This window comes from Mus musculus, chromosome 9 (assembly GCF_000001635.26).
Source record: "Mus musculus strain C57BL/6J chromosome 9, GRCm38.p6 C57BL/6J".
In the NCBI taxonomy this organism is placed as follows: Eukaryota; Metazoa; Chordata; class Mammalia; order Rodentia; family Muridae; genus Mus; species Mus musculus.
Genome location: NC_000075.6, coordinates 14884664 through 14904942, shown reverse-complemented (window position 1 = coordinate 14904942; position 20279 = coordinate 14884664). Strand labels below are relative to the sequence as shown.

At 47.8% G+C, this 20279-nt stretch overlaps 1 protein-coding gene across 10 annotated transcripts; it reads left to right on the top strand.

Annotated features, from left to right (window-relative positions):
* Window positions 1-991: 991 nt before the first annotated feature.
* Window positions 992-19129, top strand: Izumo1r (IZUMO1 receptor, JUNO). Of its 10 annotated transcripts, none has more exons than XM_006510531.3 (5): window positions 1016-1230; window positions 1560-1651; window positions 2420-2560; window positions 3107-3295; window positions 4072-4920. In XM_006510531.3, exons 3-5 carry the CDS (start codon window positions 2423-2425, stop codon window positions 4585-4587), a joined length of 843 nt encoding a protein of 280 aa, XP_006510594.1. In that variant the 5' UTR covers window positions 1016-1230; window positions 1560-1651; window positions 2420-2422; the 3' UTR covers window positions 4588-4920. The 10 variants fall into 10 exon arrangements, with proteins under 10 accessions (XP_006510593.1, XP_006510594.1, NP_789777.1 ...); NM_176807.5 differs by lacking the exon at window positions 1560-1651 and adding an exon at window positions 18599-19128 and having other exon boundaries at window positions 1176-1230; window positions 4072-4210; NM_022888.3 differs by lacking the exon at window positions 1560-1651 and having other exon boundaries at window positions 1176-1230; window positions 4072-4210; window positions 4319-4920.
* Window positions 19130-20279: the final 1150 nt, after the last annotated feature.

Below are 20279 nucleotides of genomic sequence, written 5' to 3'. Positions count from 1 at the left end.
AGGAAATGAGTCTCAGCTCTGTTGAAGACCAGACATGCAAGTTGGGCTGATAACCATTACTGCTCTGTTCCGGAAAAGCCAACACACCCCCACCCCCAAAGTCTGACTGTGACGTTTAATTTTTTTAAAGATCTGGATAGTTTCTACCCCTCAGTCCTGGGGGCATCCCCCTCACCTGGTTCATAAGCATTAAATATGGAGTCAAACAAGCCTTTCTCAGATTCTAGCTCCATCAACCTCTGTCCGAGCCTCAGTATCCCCTACAAAAGAGAGTGCTCATTTGGGGTATTCTTGCAGGCAGTAAGCCAGACTGTGTACCAGTGCCCTAGCCTCCAGCCCCGTGACTAGTCCTCGTGGATGTTCAGTACTCCATACCCACGCATGGAAACTGCTATTTTCCCTGCACAAAATCAATGTGCTTTGTACATTGACTGGCAGCTGAACACCGTGTGCTGTACTTTGTCTTCCTTGGTGGAAATCACAAGGAATGTTTTTATTTATTTACTACTTTTTGTATGAAATTTCAGTGATTTTTGGCTACTTTTCCTTTGGAGACAGAACATAAAAGACAAGCAAAGTTATGGGCATCACCTCCAATGGGACCTTTGGAGCAGCGATCAGACCAGGCACAGGGTGCAAATGCAGGCTGCCCCTGGTGGCCCTGAGGGGCGGCTTTTGTTTCAGCTTTGATTGTTGCTTAAATTCTTGGCTGGCCAAGCTGCCTGTCTGTGCACCTGCGTGCTGCTAAGCTAGACCCGGATGCTGTGGGAGGATTCTGTTACTCAGAGGCCCCAGGGGTCTGAGCAGAGGAAGGGACCCGAGGAAGCTTCTGAGAACAAAAGATGAAGGACTGTTAAGACATCCCTGGGCTGTGAACTTTTCATGATCCCTCTCACCCCACCCCCACCCCCCACCCCGCCGGACAGATTCTGCCAACAGCTCTCATTACAGAGCAACAGACTGATAGAATCTAAGTTATTTCCAAGTTCTCACAGGTTAGAAGCAGTGCTGAGAGTTGAACTTGCCACCCACTTCAGGGATCTCTGGTACCACAAGGTCTTGTTTCTCTCTCTCTCTTGGAGGCAGGCTACTCAGGTCTAGCTACTGGCGGCTCTCCACACCTGTAGCTCATAGAAGCTGAAGGCTGATAAAAGGGCAGTGGGTGGAGCGCCCTCAGCCCGCTCACCTCTTTGGCATCAGGAGGAGCAACAGGAGGGCCCTGCCTTGAAGGTACATCTGAAGACAATGCTGAGGGGGCTGGTGTCTTTCCTCTCTTCATCTTACCTTCCCGGTCTTTCAGAATAGTTGTTCTTTGTGCAAACTTGGAGCTGGCTCTGTGGAAGAACAGTCTTGGGTTTGGAGTTCAGGATGGGTTCTGCAGAAGAGTCTGGGTCTCTAAGTCACATCTCAGACATCCTGAGGTAGACTACTACTCCGGCTAAACTGCTGATGTGTAGGGCAGGCTCCCAGCAAGCCTAGGTGACGTAAGACCCATGAAGTCCTGGCAGTGAGGACTGACTGGAGCCCTCCTGAAGCCGGGTTTGCCCTTGTTCTAGCAGAGGGGCGATCTCTCTGTCCAGCCTCTCCACCACCGCCCCCCATTGCCAGTACAACCCAGAAGAGAACTGGAAATGTATCAGCAAACACCAAGGTACAAGCCAGCCTTCGTGTTCCTGTGCTAGGATGAGGGCTTAAAGGTGGAAGTCTCCTCAGCCCCTAGCCCTGAGAGGCCAGCAGGGGTCTTAGGCTGTCTGTTACAGCCTGACACATAGGGTGTCTCTGAGATAGACTGGGGTTGGTTGAAATGAGCTAAGGAAAGCTCATTGGTTGAAGGGTCAGGGTGGGGATGAACTACTCTGAGGAGCTGGTGTGGACCCTTCCTAGGGAATAGAACTAGGGTTGGCATGTGATGGATAAAGCTGGCTTTGACATCCCACCCCACCATGTTCTTTTGCCATAAGGAGAATCTGTTTACTGGGAATTGGTTACTTGGCCAAGAGGCTGGCTGTGGGCTGGGATTAAAGCTCTAAACTTCGAATCCATATTATTACCAAACTAGCAAACTGTATCTAAGTGAGCAGCTTAGATCCATTCCTTGCCTGGCCTCCTCTTCAGAGCTGCTGTTTGTTTGTTTGTTTGTTTTTCTTTTTCTTCTCTTTTCCCCTGTTGGTCAGTTTGCTTTCTACATTCCTGCAATGGTTTGTAATGAGTGCCAGATCCAAGTCTTACTCTACATTCTGTGATGCTGCTCTACACAGAAGGTTCTAGGAGCAGCCAGAATATTTCAGCAACCTAAGGAAGCCTTGGAGCCCCTCCTCCCTCTTCAGTGCCTGGTGGTTGGCAGGAGTGGGGTGGGTGTTACCTTCCTGGTCTTTCAGAAGACTAGGTTCTCTTTACCATGGGCTTCTCTCTGTGGCAGGTCATGGCACAGTGGTGGCAGATCCTCTTGGGGTTGTGGGCAGTCCTACCCACCTTGGCAGGGGACAAACTGCTCAGCGTCTGCATGAATTCCAAGCGCCACAAGCAAGAACCTGGCCCAGAAGACGAACTCTACCAGGAGGTACAGAGCAGCGCTGGCCCAGGGGCTAGGGCAGCTTCTTAGGATTATTTGAGAAGAAATACAGACCAGGTGGTCTCTGTACCCCACCACCCCTAATCATTTAGATCCTTAATTTGGGGTCCATCTAGGGCTTTGCCACTAAGCTGTTCTGGCCGCTTGGGAAACAGGTCATGTGGTGATCCCAGAGGCTATGCTAGCTAACCGTGGGTCAGAGCAAGCCTCCCTGCCAACATGCGCTGGCGAGACAGACCTTAATTTGTCTCCTTGTCAGTTTCCTAAAGGCTGTGGGAGGAGGAACATTCCAACGAGAAGCTCCTCCCACCCGTGATAACCACCCAGGTTCCTGAATCTTTCTATTTGCTTTCCTGGATTTATTGCCCCACCCCCACCCCCTGGAGCAGACACCTGGAAGCTATACTTTGTGGCAAGAAGGCAGAGGGGAGGGAGGTCAATGGTCAGGTGCGCCTCATTCTTCAGATACTAGAGTTCCTCCTCTAGAGAGGTGCTCATATCCCCTCTCCTGACGCCCTTCTGCCCCCACCTCAGTGCAGGCCTTGGGAGGACAATGCCTGCTGCACACGTTCCACAAGTTGGGAAGCCCACCTTGAGGAGCCCTTGCTCTTTAACTTCAGCATGATGCACTGTGGACTGCTGACCCCGGCCTGTCGCAAGCACTTCATCCAGGCCATCTGCTTCCATGAGTGTTCCCCCAACCTGGGGCCTTGGATCCAGCCGGTGAGGACATAGGAGACAGGAGGCAGACTCATGCAACACCCTTCCATTCAATCCTAGGCTGGCATCTACAGGAGGCAAGTAGGAACAGGAGATGCTGCCCCTCTAGGGATAAGAGCAGAGCCAGAGGTCTCTGCTGGAGACAGGGATGAAAAGGAAGCTAAAATGCCTCTGTCCCTGCATGATAACATGACAGACACTGTCTGATGAGGGCCAGTAGGATAAGGCAGGGTGGAATGAGATGAATCTGAGTGTGAATTCTATCTCCTGTACTTACTAACTGTAAGGCCTGGGACCAATGAGCTGCTCTGCCTCACGGTTCTCATTTATCCAATAATTGATGATGATGATGATGATGCCGATGATGATGCCTAGGGCTGAGAGATAGCTTAGTCAGTGAAGTGCTTATCACTATGCATGAGGACCTTAGTTCAATCCTTATTTAAAAAAAAAAAAAAAGCCAGATGTGGAGGTATGTTGCTATAATCCCAGCACTGCAGAGGCAGAGACAGGTGGGTCCCAGGAGCTTGCTTGCCAGCCAGCCTAGCCTGCTTGGTCAGGTCTAGGCCAAAGAGAAAATCCGAACCAATGTGGATGGTGCCTGAAGACCAATACTTGAGGTTGTTCCCTGGGCTCTGCAGAGAGAGGCATGGGTGCTAGCATGCGTGCACGCACACACATTCGCCTGCATTTACAGAATGTAAACACGTGCACGCGGAGAGAAGAAATAATACTTACATTGTAAAGAATTAAAATATGCCCCTCTCTTCTGCATCCAGGTGGTCCCAAACGGGCAGGAAGAGCAGCGGGTTTGGGGCGTGCCGCTGTGCCAGGAGGATTGTGAGGACTGGTGGCGAGCCTGCCACTCATCTTTGACTTGTAAATCCAACTGGCTCCATGGCTGGGACTGGAGTGAGGGTGAGTGGATTAACTACGCACTTGTGGCCCTCAGACTGGGTGAGGCTGCACGGGGCTCAGAAGGGAAGGGACAGTGGAAAGTTAGGAGCCCGTTCTCAATCCCCACAGAGAAGAAACACTGCCCCGCACATGAGCCCTGCCTCCCTTTTTCGTATCACTTCCCCACCCCGGATGACCTGTGTGAGAAGATCTGGAACAACACATTCAAGGCCAGTCCCGAGCGCAGGAACAGTGGGCGGTGTCTGCAGAAGTGGTTTGAGCCCACCCTTAGCAACCCCAACGTGGAAGTGGCCCTCCACTTTGCCGGCTCTGCCTTAGCCCCACAGCTCTCTTACACCCTCCCAGCCTTCTCTCTGTGCCTGTTGTTCCATCCCTGATCCCTGCTTCCCTCTCCAACCCACATTTCCTGATCCTTCTGGGCCATGGCCATCTCCATCCTCAGGCTATTCATGTTGGGGGCAGGCTGGCACCTGAATTTCTCATGCCTCCCAGGGTCCCCTCCATGCTTGGCTCCATCTCCACTGGTCTGGATGGCAGCTGGTACCCAGCAGTCTACGGTGCCTCATTTCTCCTGCCTTTACAAATGGGCACTACTATAGGACTCCGGCGCTTCTTCTGTCCACAGCCATCTCTTTTGTGACAGAGACAATGCTGACAGCCAAGCGACATGTCCTATCATGGTACCTTCAATAAAAGGCTAGGAAACTCTACTCTCCATGTGTCATTCTGGTCTAGTCCCATGAGCACCAATCCAAGATGCATCGAGAGAGCTGCCTTGCCTTCATTAAGATTTTAATTTCCTTGACTATTAAGGGGTATGAGAATTGTTAATATTTATTTGTCATTTGGAATGTTTTTCTCTTATACACTGTGTGTGTGTGTGTGTGTGTGTGTGTGTCCCTTCCTTTCTTCTCTCCCCTTCTCTTTTCTTGAGAAAGACTCTCATGAATCCCAGGTTGGCCCTGGAACTCAAGGATGACCTTAAACCTCATCTTCTTCCGTCCACCTTCCAGTTCTGGGCTTATCCACATATGCCATCGCCCCTGGTCTCGGGCTGTGCTAGGGAGCTAACCTGCTAGGCAAGTACCCTAACAACTGAACCATATCCACAGTCATGACGTGCTGGTCTTGAATTTTGGACCCTTGACTTCTAAGCTGCTTTTTTCTACTTTCTAATACACCCAACCCCCCACCCCCGTGTTGAGAACTGACCCTGGTCTTATGCTTGCTAGGCGCATGTTTTACCACTCAGCTAAATCCCCAAAGCCTTTCCACTGCTCTGTAACTCTTGACAATTCTTTTGATCTTCATGTCAAGATTGCTTTGATTTTCTTTTCCACTGAGAGAAATGAGGTGTTGGACCAGATGATTTAATTTACAAACAAAGAAGGGGGGACCCAGGGAGCCCCACTTGCTAGATCACATCCAAAAGCCTGAAACAGAAGTATAGCATTAGCTTGTAGAAGGGCCACTGCCTCAAGTATTCCCTATGAGTAGATCCACGGTGTTGATCTGTGTGCTAGGAACCTCCCAGAGTCAGAAGCTAACCCCTCCCAATGCTAGATGATGGCTTCCCTGTCACACTTTCTTGTGACAAGAGGACACAGCAGGTATTTTCTCAAGAATGCTGATTCTCTCTTGACACGAACTCTGTCTCTGTCGCAAAGCCAAGTGTGGTGCTCAGAATCTGGAGCAGGGGACAGCTGTCAGAAATAACAAGGACAAACTCCTGTATAGGATATCTAGAAGAAAAGGGCCAGCTAGATGGGTCCTGAAAGAGTTTCAGAGAAGCAAGGCTTGAATTTCAGTGGAGAACAAAAAAATATGTTCTCAAAGCCCTTTGAGACACAGAGACCCCAAAGAACAGAGCTGCCCATGGCTTATAAATGAACTAATACATACACCTTCAAAATTACCTACAGGAAGCCAGACATGGTGACACACACCATGGAGTCTGAGGCAGAAGGCTGACTAAGTTTGAAGCTAGCCAACATATAATACAGGGACACTCCCACCCCCATCTTTCTCTTCAGAATGGAGAACCATGGAGAAACTGAGGGTGTCTTGCTCATGCAGTCAAGACTTTAATGATTTTAAAGTGTTATAAGTGTAAAACTCACCAAAGTAGAGTTAGAACTGAGGTGAAGAAAACAAGACTAGTTCTGTTAAGCAGTCAGGTTCTATCAACCACTGGATGCACAGGAAGGTCTCTAAGTATGTAACAGGTCAGGTTTTCCATTGGAGTCTCGTGAAAGCACTGATGCATAGCCTTTATCTTCACTTTTCAGACTAGAACATGGCCAAGATATGTTTGAAACCAGCAAAATCTAACTCCCATCTCCAGCAGACCCCAAAGTTCCATGTGACTGCACATCCTTAGCCTACACACCCAGTCTTTGGCAACTCTCATCTCAAGCTGACCCTCATGTCCAGCTTATCCCAGCTACAACCAACCCCCATTTCCAGCTAGCCCCCATCTCCAGCTGACCCACCGCTCCAGTTGACCCTCCCCCCAGCTCCAGCTGACCTTCGTGTCCAGCTGACCCACCCCATCTCCAGCTGTTCCCCAGCTCCAGTGCTTGTACTGAACAGCCTGGCCCAGGGTGGAATGAGGCAGAACTGTAGTCAATAAGGAAGGAAGCAAGGGTGAGATGAGGCTGGTAAAGCTGGGAGAGCTCGTATGGCTAGAGAGACTGATTCCTGCCCCTCTCCACTTTGGGATAGAGAAGTGGGAGGTTTTACTAGAGAGAAGTGAACTGTTGACTCTCAGATTGTCTGGATAAGCACTAACACACATGGGCCTAAGGACTTCTGACGCCTAGCTCAAAGCTCCAGCCAGCACCGTCTTCTACTCCAAGACCATGGCTGAGAGGAACCCACCCCTAACCATTTATCCACACAAAGTTAACTCTTAACCTGGTTTTTCTTTTCTGCTATACAGACTATCTTTCTACACTGTGTCCTGATAGTTTCTTGAATTCATCTTCCAATCTTTTTAATTTCAGCAATCCATTTTTAATTATTTCCAGGAGAGGTTTCCCATTCCCTTGTTTGTCACCGCCTGCTGCTCTGGGTTTTGAGGCTGTAATATCTTCTTAAGTCTCACCGAAGATCTAATTAAATTTTTTTTTCAAAAGCTGTCCCTAGTCTCTGAAAGATGCACATCCCCCAAGGTTGCTCTGTTCTGCTCTCTGATGTTTTCTGTACTCCGCTGGTTTTCCAAGTCTGGTGACTTCGGCTTATCCGTCTACACTTAAGAATGAGGGCTGGGTGTGTTTTATAGAGCTGGTTTGGTTTTGTGAATGCTTGTTTATATGCTGCTGGGAATTTCTAGATGTGGGATGGGGCTGTCCACTGGAAGACTCTGCTTAGTAAGAGTGTGGAGGTAAATGAGGACCACTTAAGTGGGCCCCAGGGAAGGCCGATTAGTCAGGACATGCTTTGTTTGAAGGCTGTCCCTATTACAACTTGCATTTTGGCAGAGAATCAAAGGCAGAGAAGGAAGGCTTTTGGTCTGCCCTGAAATCTGTGCTATTGGCAGAGGATGCTGGAAATGAGGTAGTTTGGGTCCCATATGACTGGGTAAAATAATATTTGTTTTCTTCCACTTGGTCCCATTTGGAATCATAGATTGAAAAACTAGGATAGTGGCTGGAGAGATGACTCCATTTCACACAATCATGGTGGCCAGAGTTCGTATTCTATCACCTACATGACAAGCCAGGAGCCCAAAAGCATCTTTGGCCCTAGCTCAGAGGAATCCAGAACCCCTTTCTGGCCTGCTTATCTTCTCACACGTATACATACCCACACACTTGTGTTCATACCTCCTGCCCATCCACACAAATCATTCAAAACTAAGGAAGCTAACAGCTGCTCTTCTAGTTCTTGCTATCTGTGTGTCAGGAATGAAGATATTCTAAAGAAACACTGTGCCTATCTTTGTCTATCAGACTACTTGATAAGATAAACTTTCCCTAGGAGTATTAGGCTAGGAGAAGGAACAGGCTGGAGCCTGGGACCAACCGGAGGAGGAATATGTTGTTTCCTGGAAAGAGATGTCACACAGTTCTGACACCTTAGCAGATCATCTTCAGGGAAGACTGCATCTGAGACAAGTATGGGTGGGACTCCTTGAGCATAATCATGCATACTTCTTGCTCTCTGTTTAAACCTGGACTTCAAGTCAAGATGAAGGGTGCATTTGGTGCAGAGGTGTTACTGGACCCCTGTGCCCTTCTTCCAACATAGAGATGCACACTGAGTACATTTCTCTGGGCTTTTCACTACAGCTCGTCTCCTTAAATGGCTTATTGAGGAAACAGACAGAATTCCTGTCCTTGAAAATTGATATTTTAATAAAAGTAGTGCAACAATGTAAGAAAACAATAAAAAAGAGACTTCAAGAACTATAGACAAGACATCTGTTAGGAAAGGGAGCACAGGGGACTCTGGGAGGGAGAAGAAGAGCCAAAATAGAAGAAATGGATATGGTAAAGACACCTGGAGAACTATTTGGTTTTCTGGGGTGTATACTTGGGGTAGATGAGGAGTGCTAGCGGAGATGAAGCAAGGGAACAGAAGACAGGCAGAAGAGCCCAAGGCTGAGCACAGGTTAGTGGGACAACCATTCTTTGCCTATGGAGACAAAGACAGAAACCATTTAAATGCATGTGTAGAATGAACTGCTTCAGATATAAAATGCTGGCTCAGTTAGCACCAAGCTTCGGCCATCTGCTGAGATTAGATGCTCAAACCTCTGGAACCTCAGGGGCTTTCTGGCCACACTGTGGGGTCTGGGCAGCTGATCCTCATGGCTAGCTTTCCAAGTTCACAGCCCAGGATGCTTATCTCTCCTCCACCATATGGGAGGATGAACTTTTCAGAGGACCAAACTCCACCAAAGAGTGAGATTCAAAACCCAGAGAGGATTCTTTTCCGGCTAAGAACACATTATATGAATCCTAAAAGTTGGCAGCAGCAACAGAAAAGCCCCTCTGAGCTTTGCATCTGCCCACAGCAATGAAGGCTATGTCAGAGCACTCTGGAACAGCTGCTGATTGTGAAGCTGATGGGCTCAGGCCCTCTGCCTGCTTCATGCAGAATGAACTAGTACTTAGCAGGCTGTGATTACTTCCATTCAGTGGTGAGCTTTGGGAGGAAGGAGCAATTTTTCCTAAGCTAGAATCCGGTGCTATAGCAAAAAGCTGCAGGAAGCCGGGTCTCTGAAGGGGCTCATTGCTCAAATAGCTTAGTTCAGCTAATCCTTTGTGGGCATAAATCATGTGTAGCCTCCTTCCCTCGGAGCCCTCAGAGCATCACAACAGCACAGGAAGTTGTGGGGTGCCGTGGGTTCGTTAATTCATTAGTAAGTAATCTCTAAGTTCAGAACCCATTCCCCAGCTCGGGGAAGCTGAGATTATTTCCCAACATATCTGTTTTTAGTGTGACAGTTTTAATCAGCCCTCTTTCAGTAGCACAGAGCATGCACCATGAATTGTTATCAAACAGAGCTCTGGATGCTGAAGAGCTGAGTCTGATCAAGTCGAAAGAAAATGGGAGTGTCTGGTGGTTGGTTAGCTGTTAGCAGGCTTGGGGGGGGGGTGACCTGGGGTGGATCACACCCTTATGCTCAAAGGAATGGAGCAGAAAAAAATAATAATTGCTAGTCCGAGGAATGGATCTTGAGTCTTATCTCTGGTCCTAGGAAGAGGTGTGACACCCTGAATGGCCCTAAAAGTCACTAATGGGAAACTCTCTAAGCTGTCTCCAGGAGCCCTGCACACAGCCGTGGCCAACCTCTTGTCTCAACATTACACAACACTGTCACCTACAAAGTTCACACTCAGGCAGAATACCCGAGTTTGGTTCCCATCATCACCTCAGGCAACTTCCAGCAATGCCCTCTTCTGGCCTTCTCAGGTACTGCACTCACATGTACAGAACCACATACATATACACATAGTTAAAAATAAAAACAAACTATTTTTAAAAAGCCACTCGATCAGGTTATAAAATAAAAGGCTAATAAACATCATAATGTTTTAAGTAAGTTTCAGAGTTTGTGTTTGGCCACATTCATAGCTGTCTCTAGGTACATGAAGCCCATGAGGTACAGGTTGGATGTGCCTGCTAGCAGGAGGCTTTCTTATTAAATACGAGACACGGTGTTTCTTTATATAACACTCAATCTAGACTGTCAAATACTGGGACAAAGCCTTTCGGGAAAACCATGGGGCAGTGGTCTCTCTGGCTACTGTCTACTCTCTCCCCTTGGAAGTCTGCTCTATTCTGCAACAGAGTTGCCTTGTCAAGTGGAATACAGAGATGCTGATGACAAATCATGGGTCCCTAAAACAATGATGTGGGGAAGTAGATGTCACAGTGTCTCTCTCCTATCTGCTCTCAAAAGGCTAGCAGCAAGAGGCACCTTCTACACCACTGAGCTTCACCAACAGTCTCAGAGCACTGCTAAGGAAATGTAGCCATTTCTTCCCACACCCATCTCAGATTCTGCATCCTGAGCCTACACCAGTGTGTGGTGAGTCTACTCCATGCTGGGAAGTTTCATGCTTAGCATTTCTGCTACTCTGCACACCTTCTGTTTTAGAAAATGGCACACCATCCAAAGTACTTGTCAAGACTGCAGAAGAGGATAGGAGGTGATAAGAGGACAAGCAAACCAGACGATGCACAGGTCAGAGCCACTGGCCCATGCAATAAGGGGCAGGTGTTTCTCTTTTTATCCTGCAAGTAATGCTAATAGCATGTCAGGAAGTGGGGGCCACCATGCCACTTCCTCTTCAACAGGACCACTGTCCCAAAAACACACCCTTCTCACCATCTTGCCTATAATGAAGTCACTTTGTCAGCCAACTAGATGAACTTTGCTAAGCACCCGATGCCTGTCTCCTCGCCTCCCCTGGGTGGGGATGGAGAACTAAAATCCATCTTTACTGCCTGAGAGGCCTCACATTGGCCATCAACTCGATAGGATCTAGAATCACCCAAGAGACACACCTCTGGGCATGCCTAGGAGCCACCCTGAATGTCGATGTCACCATCCAAGGTATGGTCTCAGACTAAAGAATAAAAAGGAGAAATGGAGCTGCCGTCACTTCCTCTCCTCCTGCCTGTGGTGCGATGTGACCACGCAGTGACCATGCAGAAGGCAAAGGTCACGGTGCACACAGATAAACGCAAACATGCCGCTGCTCTCTCCAAAGGGAGAAGATACTTGGCTCTTCTCCTGGAATGCTCGGAGTAAAATGGAGTTTACAGTTCTCTGCTCCCTGTTGAACCAGGCTCTACCCATATCACCCAGAACACTATGTTTGTTTATCTCTGATCTTTTCCTCCTAAATCTTGATTGTTGCTTCTAGGCCATAGAAGCCAACCCTATGGATGATGGCACTTCACAACAGCCTAAGTGACCTCTGTGTTATCTTAGGGCCAGGCCAATCCTGACACCCACTGGCACTGTGTTTACCTCAGTCATGCTCCCTAGACCTTTATTGTGAGCACTGTTTCTGAGTCCACAGAACACATCTTTATGAAAGAGCTACAAATGTAAACATGCCTTAAGCTTTGCTGTACTCAAAGGACTGAGGTAACTGTTATCAGGAAACTTCCAGAATTGTGCTGTGCTTAAATATGGCTAAAATAAACTGGTACCAGACTCTCCAAGATTTGTCCCAACATAAGTACCTAATTTGGGCTGAACTGAGTTTCATTCTTGTCCCTTAGTGGCTCATTTCCCTGCTATTCAGAGGCCTGAAGGGAACCCTCATGTGACCAAGAGACTCACTCCTGCCCCATATATTCCCCACCATGATAGACTGCACCCTTGAACCTTGAGCCAAAATGAACCCTCTCTCCTTAACTTGCTTTTATCAGATGTTTTGTCTCAGCAACAGGAAAGTAACAGATACACACCCCAAAGTCACACCGAGGGAAGATGAGAGATGTTTGTTAATTAATGGACCACTGATCTGCTTTGTCTGTGGAACAGAATGAAGTTCATTATCCAGACCTTGAGGTGTATCCAACCCCTTCATAGTCCTCTTCCTGAGCCCAGATGCCCCTGCCTGAGCCTCCCTTAGGGTAACCCCTCCCTCATGCCAGGCTGGGCCTTGTGGGGTCACGCTTGTCATCTATGGCTTGACAACTGATTTTACCACGTATGGCTCTGCTAGGAAATGTGATGGCAGCCTTGAGAGAGCAGAATGCTGGAGATGACAGAGGGAGTAAGGTTCTACTCTAAGCTGCCCATGATGCCAGCAGCATGGAGGAGCCGAGTCATCTGTATCTCACCGGGGAGCAATCGGAGGTTAATTTCTTCTCTGGGGCTGTTTCTTAGAAAGGTGGTTACAGACAGCACTCTGCTTACAGCCTAGTGTTGTCTGCCACTGCCTGCCACAGGAGACTGTCATAGTTTCACTCTGAATCCATGTGTCAGGGTTCAGCAAAAAGGATGGGTTTCTTTATTCCACAGCCCCCTTCTCTTTTCTCTCTGAAGGCTCATAGGGCTCTGTCTCTAAAACGATCAACAAGAAGCTATCCGACGCTGTGGGTAGAAACAGAAGGCATCCCCAACCCCGGGGGCAAATGAGAGCAAGAAGGCTGTTGGCTCAGATGTTGCCATGGCAAGGCTACCAGCCAGCATTCCTTGCCAATTGGCAGAGATGCAGAGTCAGGTAGAAGTGGAAGGACTCATCATTTAAAGAAGAAGAGGAAGCTGTGGGGATTGCTTTAGCATGCTCAGGTGGGAGTTTGCTGTGGAAGCTGAGGGCAGGGTGATGAACTGTGGGGCGTCTTCTGTGATAGATCTGGCTTTCTGGGTGGGGGCTGAATGGGAACAAAGAGTAAGGAAGCCAACATCACTGACCAAGGCATCACCAACCTGCAACTGGAAGTACAAAGCTGTACTTCTTGCTAGGTTGCGGCTGATTTCTTGCGGTTTGGGGGTGGGGAACAGTCAAATCATAGATAACTCTAGGTAACAAAGTATCAGCAACTGTTAGTGGCTTCTGATTTTCATCAGTCCACACCTTCCCTGGGTCAGAAATCAGAGTGTGGTTTAGCTGATCCTCAGGTTCAGGGTCTCTAACAAGAATGTAGGATTACCAGGTTCTGTAGTCATCGTGATGATGAAAATGGAGATTGAAATGTGCCAGGCAGCTTAGAAGAAAGGGCCCCATGTCCTTGGTTCTCTCTCCAGCCAGAGGTAATGAAAAGAAACTCTGATTTCTCTCTTCCTGGATAAGCACCCTTGCTGGTGCTCTAAGTAGGGGTGTGACTGACACTCTAGCCCAGATGCTAATCCCTTCTGGATCTCTAGATTTTCCCCAGGTATATCCCATTTCCTAAATGATTTTAGAGCTAATTCTATGGAGGTCAGAATGTTATCATAGCAGTAGAGACTCACCAGGAGAGAGCCATAGTGGCCACTCGGTTACCATAACAGTGGATTTTCATCAAGGAAGAACGTGGTGGACTCTCAATGGTGAGGGCAGGGCCATTCTTCCTTCCATACTTGTTTATGATTCCATAACCATAAAATAACCTCTTTGCTCTTCCAGTAATCCCTGACTCGTTGGCACTTACCATGTTTTAAACTCAAGCTGTCAGACAGGGCAAATGATTTTCTTTCTGGAGGTCCATAAAGTAAGAGAGAACAAAGCAAGGTAATTATATAAGCAACATTAAGAGCTGTTTGGCCTTGGGTGAACTGAGAGGTGAGTAGAGAAAGGCACAGCATGCTTTCCTATTGCAAAGCCTTTGTGCTCAGAAGCAGATTTATGTAAATTAACCTCTGTCTACAAACTATCAACACACATTAGCATGCATTGTAACCACAGCCTCAGAGGCTGGTATTGTGGTCCCCATTAGTGAATGGAGAGTTACCAAGCTAAGGTCCCTAAGTTGCAGAGCCTCACTTCAGAGCGTGCGAGGTGCCTACATATGTGTGCTTCTCTTCCCCAGAGGCACGGAAAGCATTTAATGGTTAGAACAATAGACTTATAGAAAGTACCAATCAGCACAGTTTCAAATGAACAACAGCAAATCAGCCAACAGTAGCTCCGATAAACCGAGGGCTTAGAGTCCCAGATCAACCCAGGTTCTCTGGGTTTTCTCCATCTCTCAGAACAATATCATGCTGGCCAGTAAGCAGTATTGCCCACTGGCTTCCAGGTCTCAGTTCTTCAGTCTATGGGTAAGAAATCACAGTCCAGAATGGTTAAGTGACCTGGCAAAAGTGTCTCAGGTAGGTGGCCATTGAATTTTGAACCAAGAATCCTAACTTATGGCCTTTTCTGCTCCTGAATGACTATTGTCCAGGCAGTCTGCTCTGTGCCTGGGTTTTTAATGGCCTTGGTGGTAGAAATGACACTTCCTGCAATTATACAGAGAAAGAAAAGATGGCTCAAGTCAGAGGTGACAGAGCCTCCCAAAGTCCCACGGGATGCTGATATCGCCATGGATATCTAACTTCCAAAATGCAGGCTGATGTTTTATATCAAGATGCGCTGAATGAAATATCTGTCTCCTCCTTAGCTTGAAGCCTGCCGTAGAGATCCTAAAAACTCTTGGAATTTCCTGATGAATGCTTTCTTCGTGCTTTAAAGTGGTTACTGGTAGCTCCCAAGCTAGTGTTAGGATGGGGCATGAGAAGGTCCAGCCAGAGGCTCTAAGGAGGAAAGGGCCTACAGGAACTCAGTGGTAAATACAGTGGTTTAAACCATCATGCCCACCAAGCAAGCAGACTGAAGTCCTCATGGCTGGTTTCATACTGCAGCTCAGTGCGGCTTTCCGGCCTGCGAATAGGTTGATGTGCCAGGCCGGTGCCAACCTGACTCCCAAGGGAAGGACACAGAAACTATGTTTCTCTCTTCCACCTCATACTGTGCATACCTGTTATAATAAAGCCATGTATTGGGCTGGGGAGATAACTCAGTCAGTAAAATGTTTACCTTCCAAGTGTGAGAACCTGAGTTTAATCCCCAAAACCCCCATTTTAAAGGCTGGGCATGGTAGCGCACATTTGCAATCCCAGCACTGGGGAGGTAGGTCCCTGGGGTGCATGACAAGTCTAGCCAAGAGGAAGGAAGACTCTGTCTCAAACAAACAGTAAAAGAGAGCAAGGTGGATGGCTCCTGAGGAACATCACTGAAGTTGTCCTCTGACCTAGGCACACACAATGTACGCACACACATATACCTTCATACGATTCACACGTATGCATACACAAAGAAACACATACATGTGGGCACATGTGTGCTCACACACTTGCACATACAAAAGCATATCGAGTAACTGAAGGGCCTTCTTGAGTTCTCTGTGATGTTTTTATCAAGCTGTCCAACCCTGAAACTGTGAACAGGCAGGCAATCATGGGTGTGCGCAGGCAGACTGGGGGCCACTGGAACTGGCATCATGTGTCTGAAGCCAGGGTGACCCTCTCCAGGGAGTTCACGTGCAGTAAGCTGCAACTTTACAGAAGGGTGCAAGGTGCCAAGCCAGGCCTCCAGGCCTCAGAGGCCTTCCACTGCCAGGATAGGATAACCCTCTCTCCTCTCCATGCTTGTCACACACGTAGCAAGTACTCATATCTCTTAACTTCCCAGAACTGAATTATCAGCTCTTTGAGGAAAACGATTGCACCTAACAGTTTTCCTGCCTTTTCCTGCCACTGTTCTTGGCCAATGTAAGTACCTGTGTTTAATGCATTAATAGCTAAATGGCTGACTGCCCCGTGCTTAGCACTCAAACTGCGATTTCAGCCTGGTGCCTTCTGTCTTCCCTATTTCCTGCACAAACAGAGTAATTGCTCCACACAAGCACCACTCTCTCCCAGGTGCGCTCTGTACTCTGCTGAAGAGCAGAGCTGCCCACTGCATGGGAGATTAACTCGTTCATGCCCATCAGCCCTGTGCCTAAGGAGAAATGATGTATTAGACAGGACTCGTTCAGCTGAATGGCTGAACTTCACAGGCTGGGGCATGTCTCGGGAAGGAACTGTTCCCTGCAAAGTCTTCCAGTGCTTTCTGTCTGCTTTTCAGAAAATGGATCAGTGCGTTAGTGATTTGAATCTCTGGATCTTTGCACATGTTTGCAGATGGAAAAAGACCCATCTCAAATGTGGACAGCACTATGCCATGCCATGAGATCTTGGAATGAAGTAAAATGAGTAGAGGGTGCTGAGGGTCACGTCTGGGTCTCTGGCTCTGCAGCAGCAGGGGACTGTGCTGATGTCCAAGGCCCATATTACCACCAAAGACCATATAGACATCCCTGGTCTGTGCTGCCACCTGGGGCCATGTTGACCTCTGAGGGCTACATAGAGCTACCCACGCCCCTCGCCAGCTGCAGTTCTCTGGAGAGCAGTCCTGTACCTTGCTTGGGCAGCACAGTAGAGCTGGCCCTGGTGGCGGAGATGCAGGGGAACTGGTCTAGAGGGCATGAGAATGGAGGAGCTAACCCTGCCTCTTGCCTAGGCAGTGTGTAAGAGCTGGCCCTGAGGGTGTGAACACAGGAGAGCCACTTGCCGTCTGCCTCAGACATGAGAGATAACCTTACCTGTTGCCTGGGCAAAATGGGAGAGCTGTCTCTGGTGGCACAGGCATGGGGAAGCTGGCAGGCTGCCAACTCAGCTATCACCCAAGCCTAGATCCAGTTGACACCCTGCTTCAAAAAGCCACACACACACACACACACACACACACACACACACACACACACATCTATCAGCAATGGGTAAAGGAGCACGCCAGATGACTCCTCTAGGACTTCTACCTTTGCTCTGGACCTGGTCAGATGTGTGAACAGCCTCACACTCCTGAAGTCAACCAAGGGCTGCTCTAGCTGTACACTTTCCCCATCGTGTGAACTGCTCCCTCAAACCATGAGCTAAGCTAAAGCCTTTCTAAGTTGCTTTCTGCTGTGGATTTGGACACAGCAAGAATAGTAACTAAAACCGTTTCTAGCCTGCACTGTGAGGATGAGATCCTGATCCAACCCTTAAAACCTCGGTGGTAAGGAAGAAGAAATCATGGTTTGGCGGGGAAGGGAAGGGGGAACCCAGAACACTTAGGGGATTGAAGTCAACCATCTGCCATAGTGGAATCAAAGACAGGGCATGCCAAGGCTCTCGTAGGTAATGGAACAGTCCAAGAGGTCCAATAAGGGCCTTTGGGGTCTGGCTTTGAATTATCTCAATGCAGCCTGGTAAGCCAATGGGAGGCTGCAAGACCTGCACAGGAAGGCAAGTTTGAGCACCACCAATTACCGGGTGAAACAATGAGATTCCATGGGTACAAACTGAGGGGGACACTCATGCTCAGATTTGTGTGAGTGCCTCTTTACAATACCAACCTGCTCATCTACCAGCTGCACCACAGTACGGCCCTGGTGGAGCGTATGAACCAGTGCAGGACTCTTGATTGTCTGCGTGGGAGCCAACATATTAGTAAGAGCCTCCAGCTAGAGACTCTGCAAAGTACCTAACACATAGCCTTATGCAGAAACTCTCCTCTCCTGCAGTCAGCAGGGCATACTTTTACTGCTCAGGATGGGATTCTTGGCAGGCCTTGGCCAGAATGGGAGGTAGAAAGGGGTGAGTAGGACTCCCACATGGGAACTTTTGCTTCTGACATGGGAAGGATTTTATCAAAACTGATCTTGGCTCCTCAGCATGTGGCCAAGAGGTGGGATTTGAACTTAGCATTTTGAGCCATCAAGTCAAGGATGGTGTCCTTCCATGCCCACTGCATCTTGGGTCAGAGTCTAAGCTTGACAACACTAGCATGCTCTGCAGGCGTGAACTTAACCCCTAATTGTTTTGGCTTCTCTCTAAACCCACAAGTCATAAGTTAGAACAAAAGCCACTCAAGAATTCCCAAAGAGCATGATGTCTGAGAAGAAGCCACCAAGGCTTGTGAAAAACCGTTGTGTTTTGAGTGTGAAATGCTTGTCTCCTAACTGGTGATACTGTTTTAGAAAGTTTGTGGAACCTTTTGGAAGCAGGGCCAAGTTGGAGGAAGTGTGGAGGGGCTGGGGCCTATAGCCACACCCATGTGCTGTCTGCTCTCTTCTTTCTGACTGTTGATACAATGTAACCAGCCATCTCAACCTTCTGAGACTGTTGAATGTTTTGCTCCTGTACCATGCCTCCTTCACCAAGATGGACTCTGCCTTCTCAAGTCATGAGCCCAAATAAACCCTTACTTCATTAAGCTGCTTCTTGTCTGGTGTTGGGTCACAATAACGAAGCCAAATAACCAATGTCGAGCAGAGGTGTGTGTGTGTGGGGGGGGGGGGGGAGGAGGGTAACAGTGCTAGGCACAGCTGGCTTCTTTAATGTTTACTCACTTTCTTTTCTGAACAAAGTCAAGGGTCTTCTATCAATGAGACTACCGTTTATAGAACTACCACTGCCATAATGCAAGCACTTCATCAGCTCTATTTGATCCTTCAGCAACCCTGGATTGCAGATAATGACACTGGGACTCAGAGAACACCATTTGGTTGCATATAGGCTGGAACAGGCTGAGACAGAGTTGAGCCTCCTGTTATCTGGCCCTACCAGAGCTAGGATACCCACCCCTGCAACCTCCTGCCTTTCTTAGCTTCTGAGACACAGGAAGCAACCAGCCTTTGCCTCTCCACTGAGTCCTCCTTCCCAGAAGAGCACCTCCAAGGACAGAGAGTGCTCCTCCAAGGGCAGAGAGTGCTCCTCCAAGGACAAAGAGTATTTAGTCTCCCTGAGGAAGCAGTTCCAGCTTTATCCCACACTGTTCTAAAAAGATCTCCTTTCTGAAGAACACAATTGCTTCTTGCTATAATTTCAATTCATTGTTTCCTATTGAGTTTAGTTGGAAAAGATTAAAGAAATGAAATAAAGTGTTATTTTAAATCTTTACATCTCCATCTTCATCAAAAGCAGCTCCCCTTTTCTCTCAATTCTTTGGCAACAGAAACTCACTGTTCACCTCCAAGATAAATTTACAATTATTATAAATAATGTATATTTTTGAGTAACACAAATTATTCATTGCCCAAAAATCATTTTCCCTCACAGAAAATTTGTGAAAAGTGGTCTCATGCTTTCCTGGTGGCTGGCTCCCTGTGTGTATGATTTTTGTATTCCTGCATTTTCCCCCCACATGCTATGGTTTGAAGGTGACATCACAGTCCATGCCCTTCAGATATTTCTAGTGCTGGGTGGATCTAGAGCCAACTACTCATAAATGAATTTTCATTATGAATTTTTCATTATTTTACCTTCAAAGGAAGGAAAAACACACTGCCCTGTCTCTCTGACATGAGACAGTAGATCCTTGACATTTGTGAATGCTACTCCAAAGCCTTTGACAAACCTCCACACTGCCCCCTGGTTGCCCTCCAAATCATACTTCCTCAAAAGGCATACTTCCTGTATGCAACTTAATTTTTATTTCTTTTTGATTATTTTTTCTCCTTAAAATGTGCATTGAAGCTGAATGAGAACTCAGTAGTGATCCCATCAAATCTCTCATGACTTCTTTCTGCCTAGATTGAATGCCTTGTCAACATTACAAGTTAGAGACCTTAGTGGCATTCCCCATTTTAAGTCAGGCTGGCCAACCATACACTGGCTTCTTCTTGGAAGTCAGCATAGAAGCCATTTGCACATAATTTCAAAGCACGTGATGGAAACATGCTGAACAGAAGGGAAACATTCAACAAATTGTTTATAAGCACATTGCTTTCAGCTGAGTTATGACACTCACAACTTCATTTGTTGCAGTCCTCACTTCCAGGGTGACTGTTGGGTGATGAGGCTTTAGGGACATAGTTATTTTGAATGAAGTCATGAGGTAAGCCATAAATAGGAAGGGCTAGTGTCCTCATAGGAGGAGATGCAGTCTCATTCAAGAAAGGTCACGTGAGGACGAAAGTACTGAAAGCCAGGAAGAGAGGCCTCATCAGACATCAGCTCTGACAGCTTCCACTGAGACTTCCGGCCTCGCCTGAGCTGTTTGGTGTTGTGTCAGCCAGAGCAGGCTACTTGAACATCACTTACAAAGAC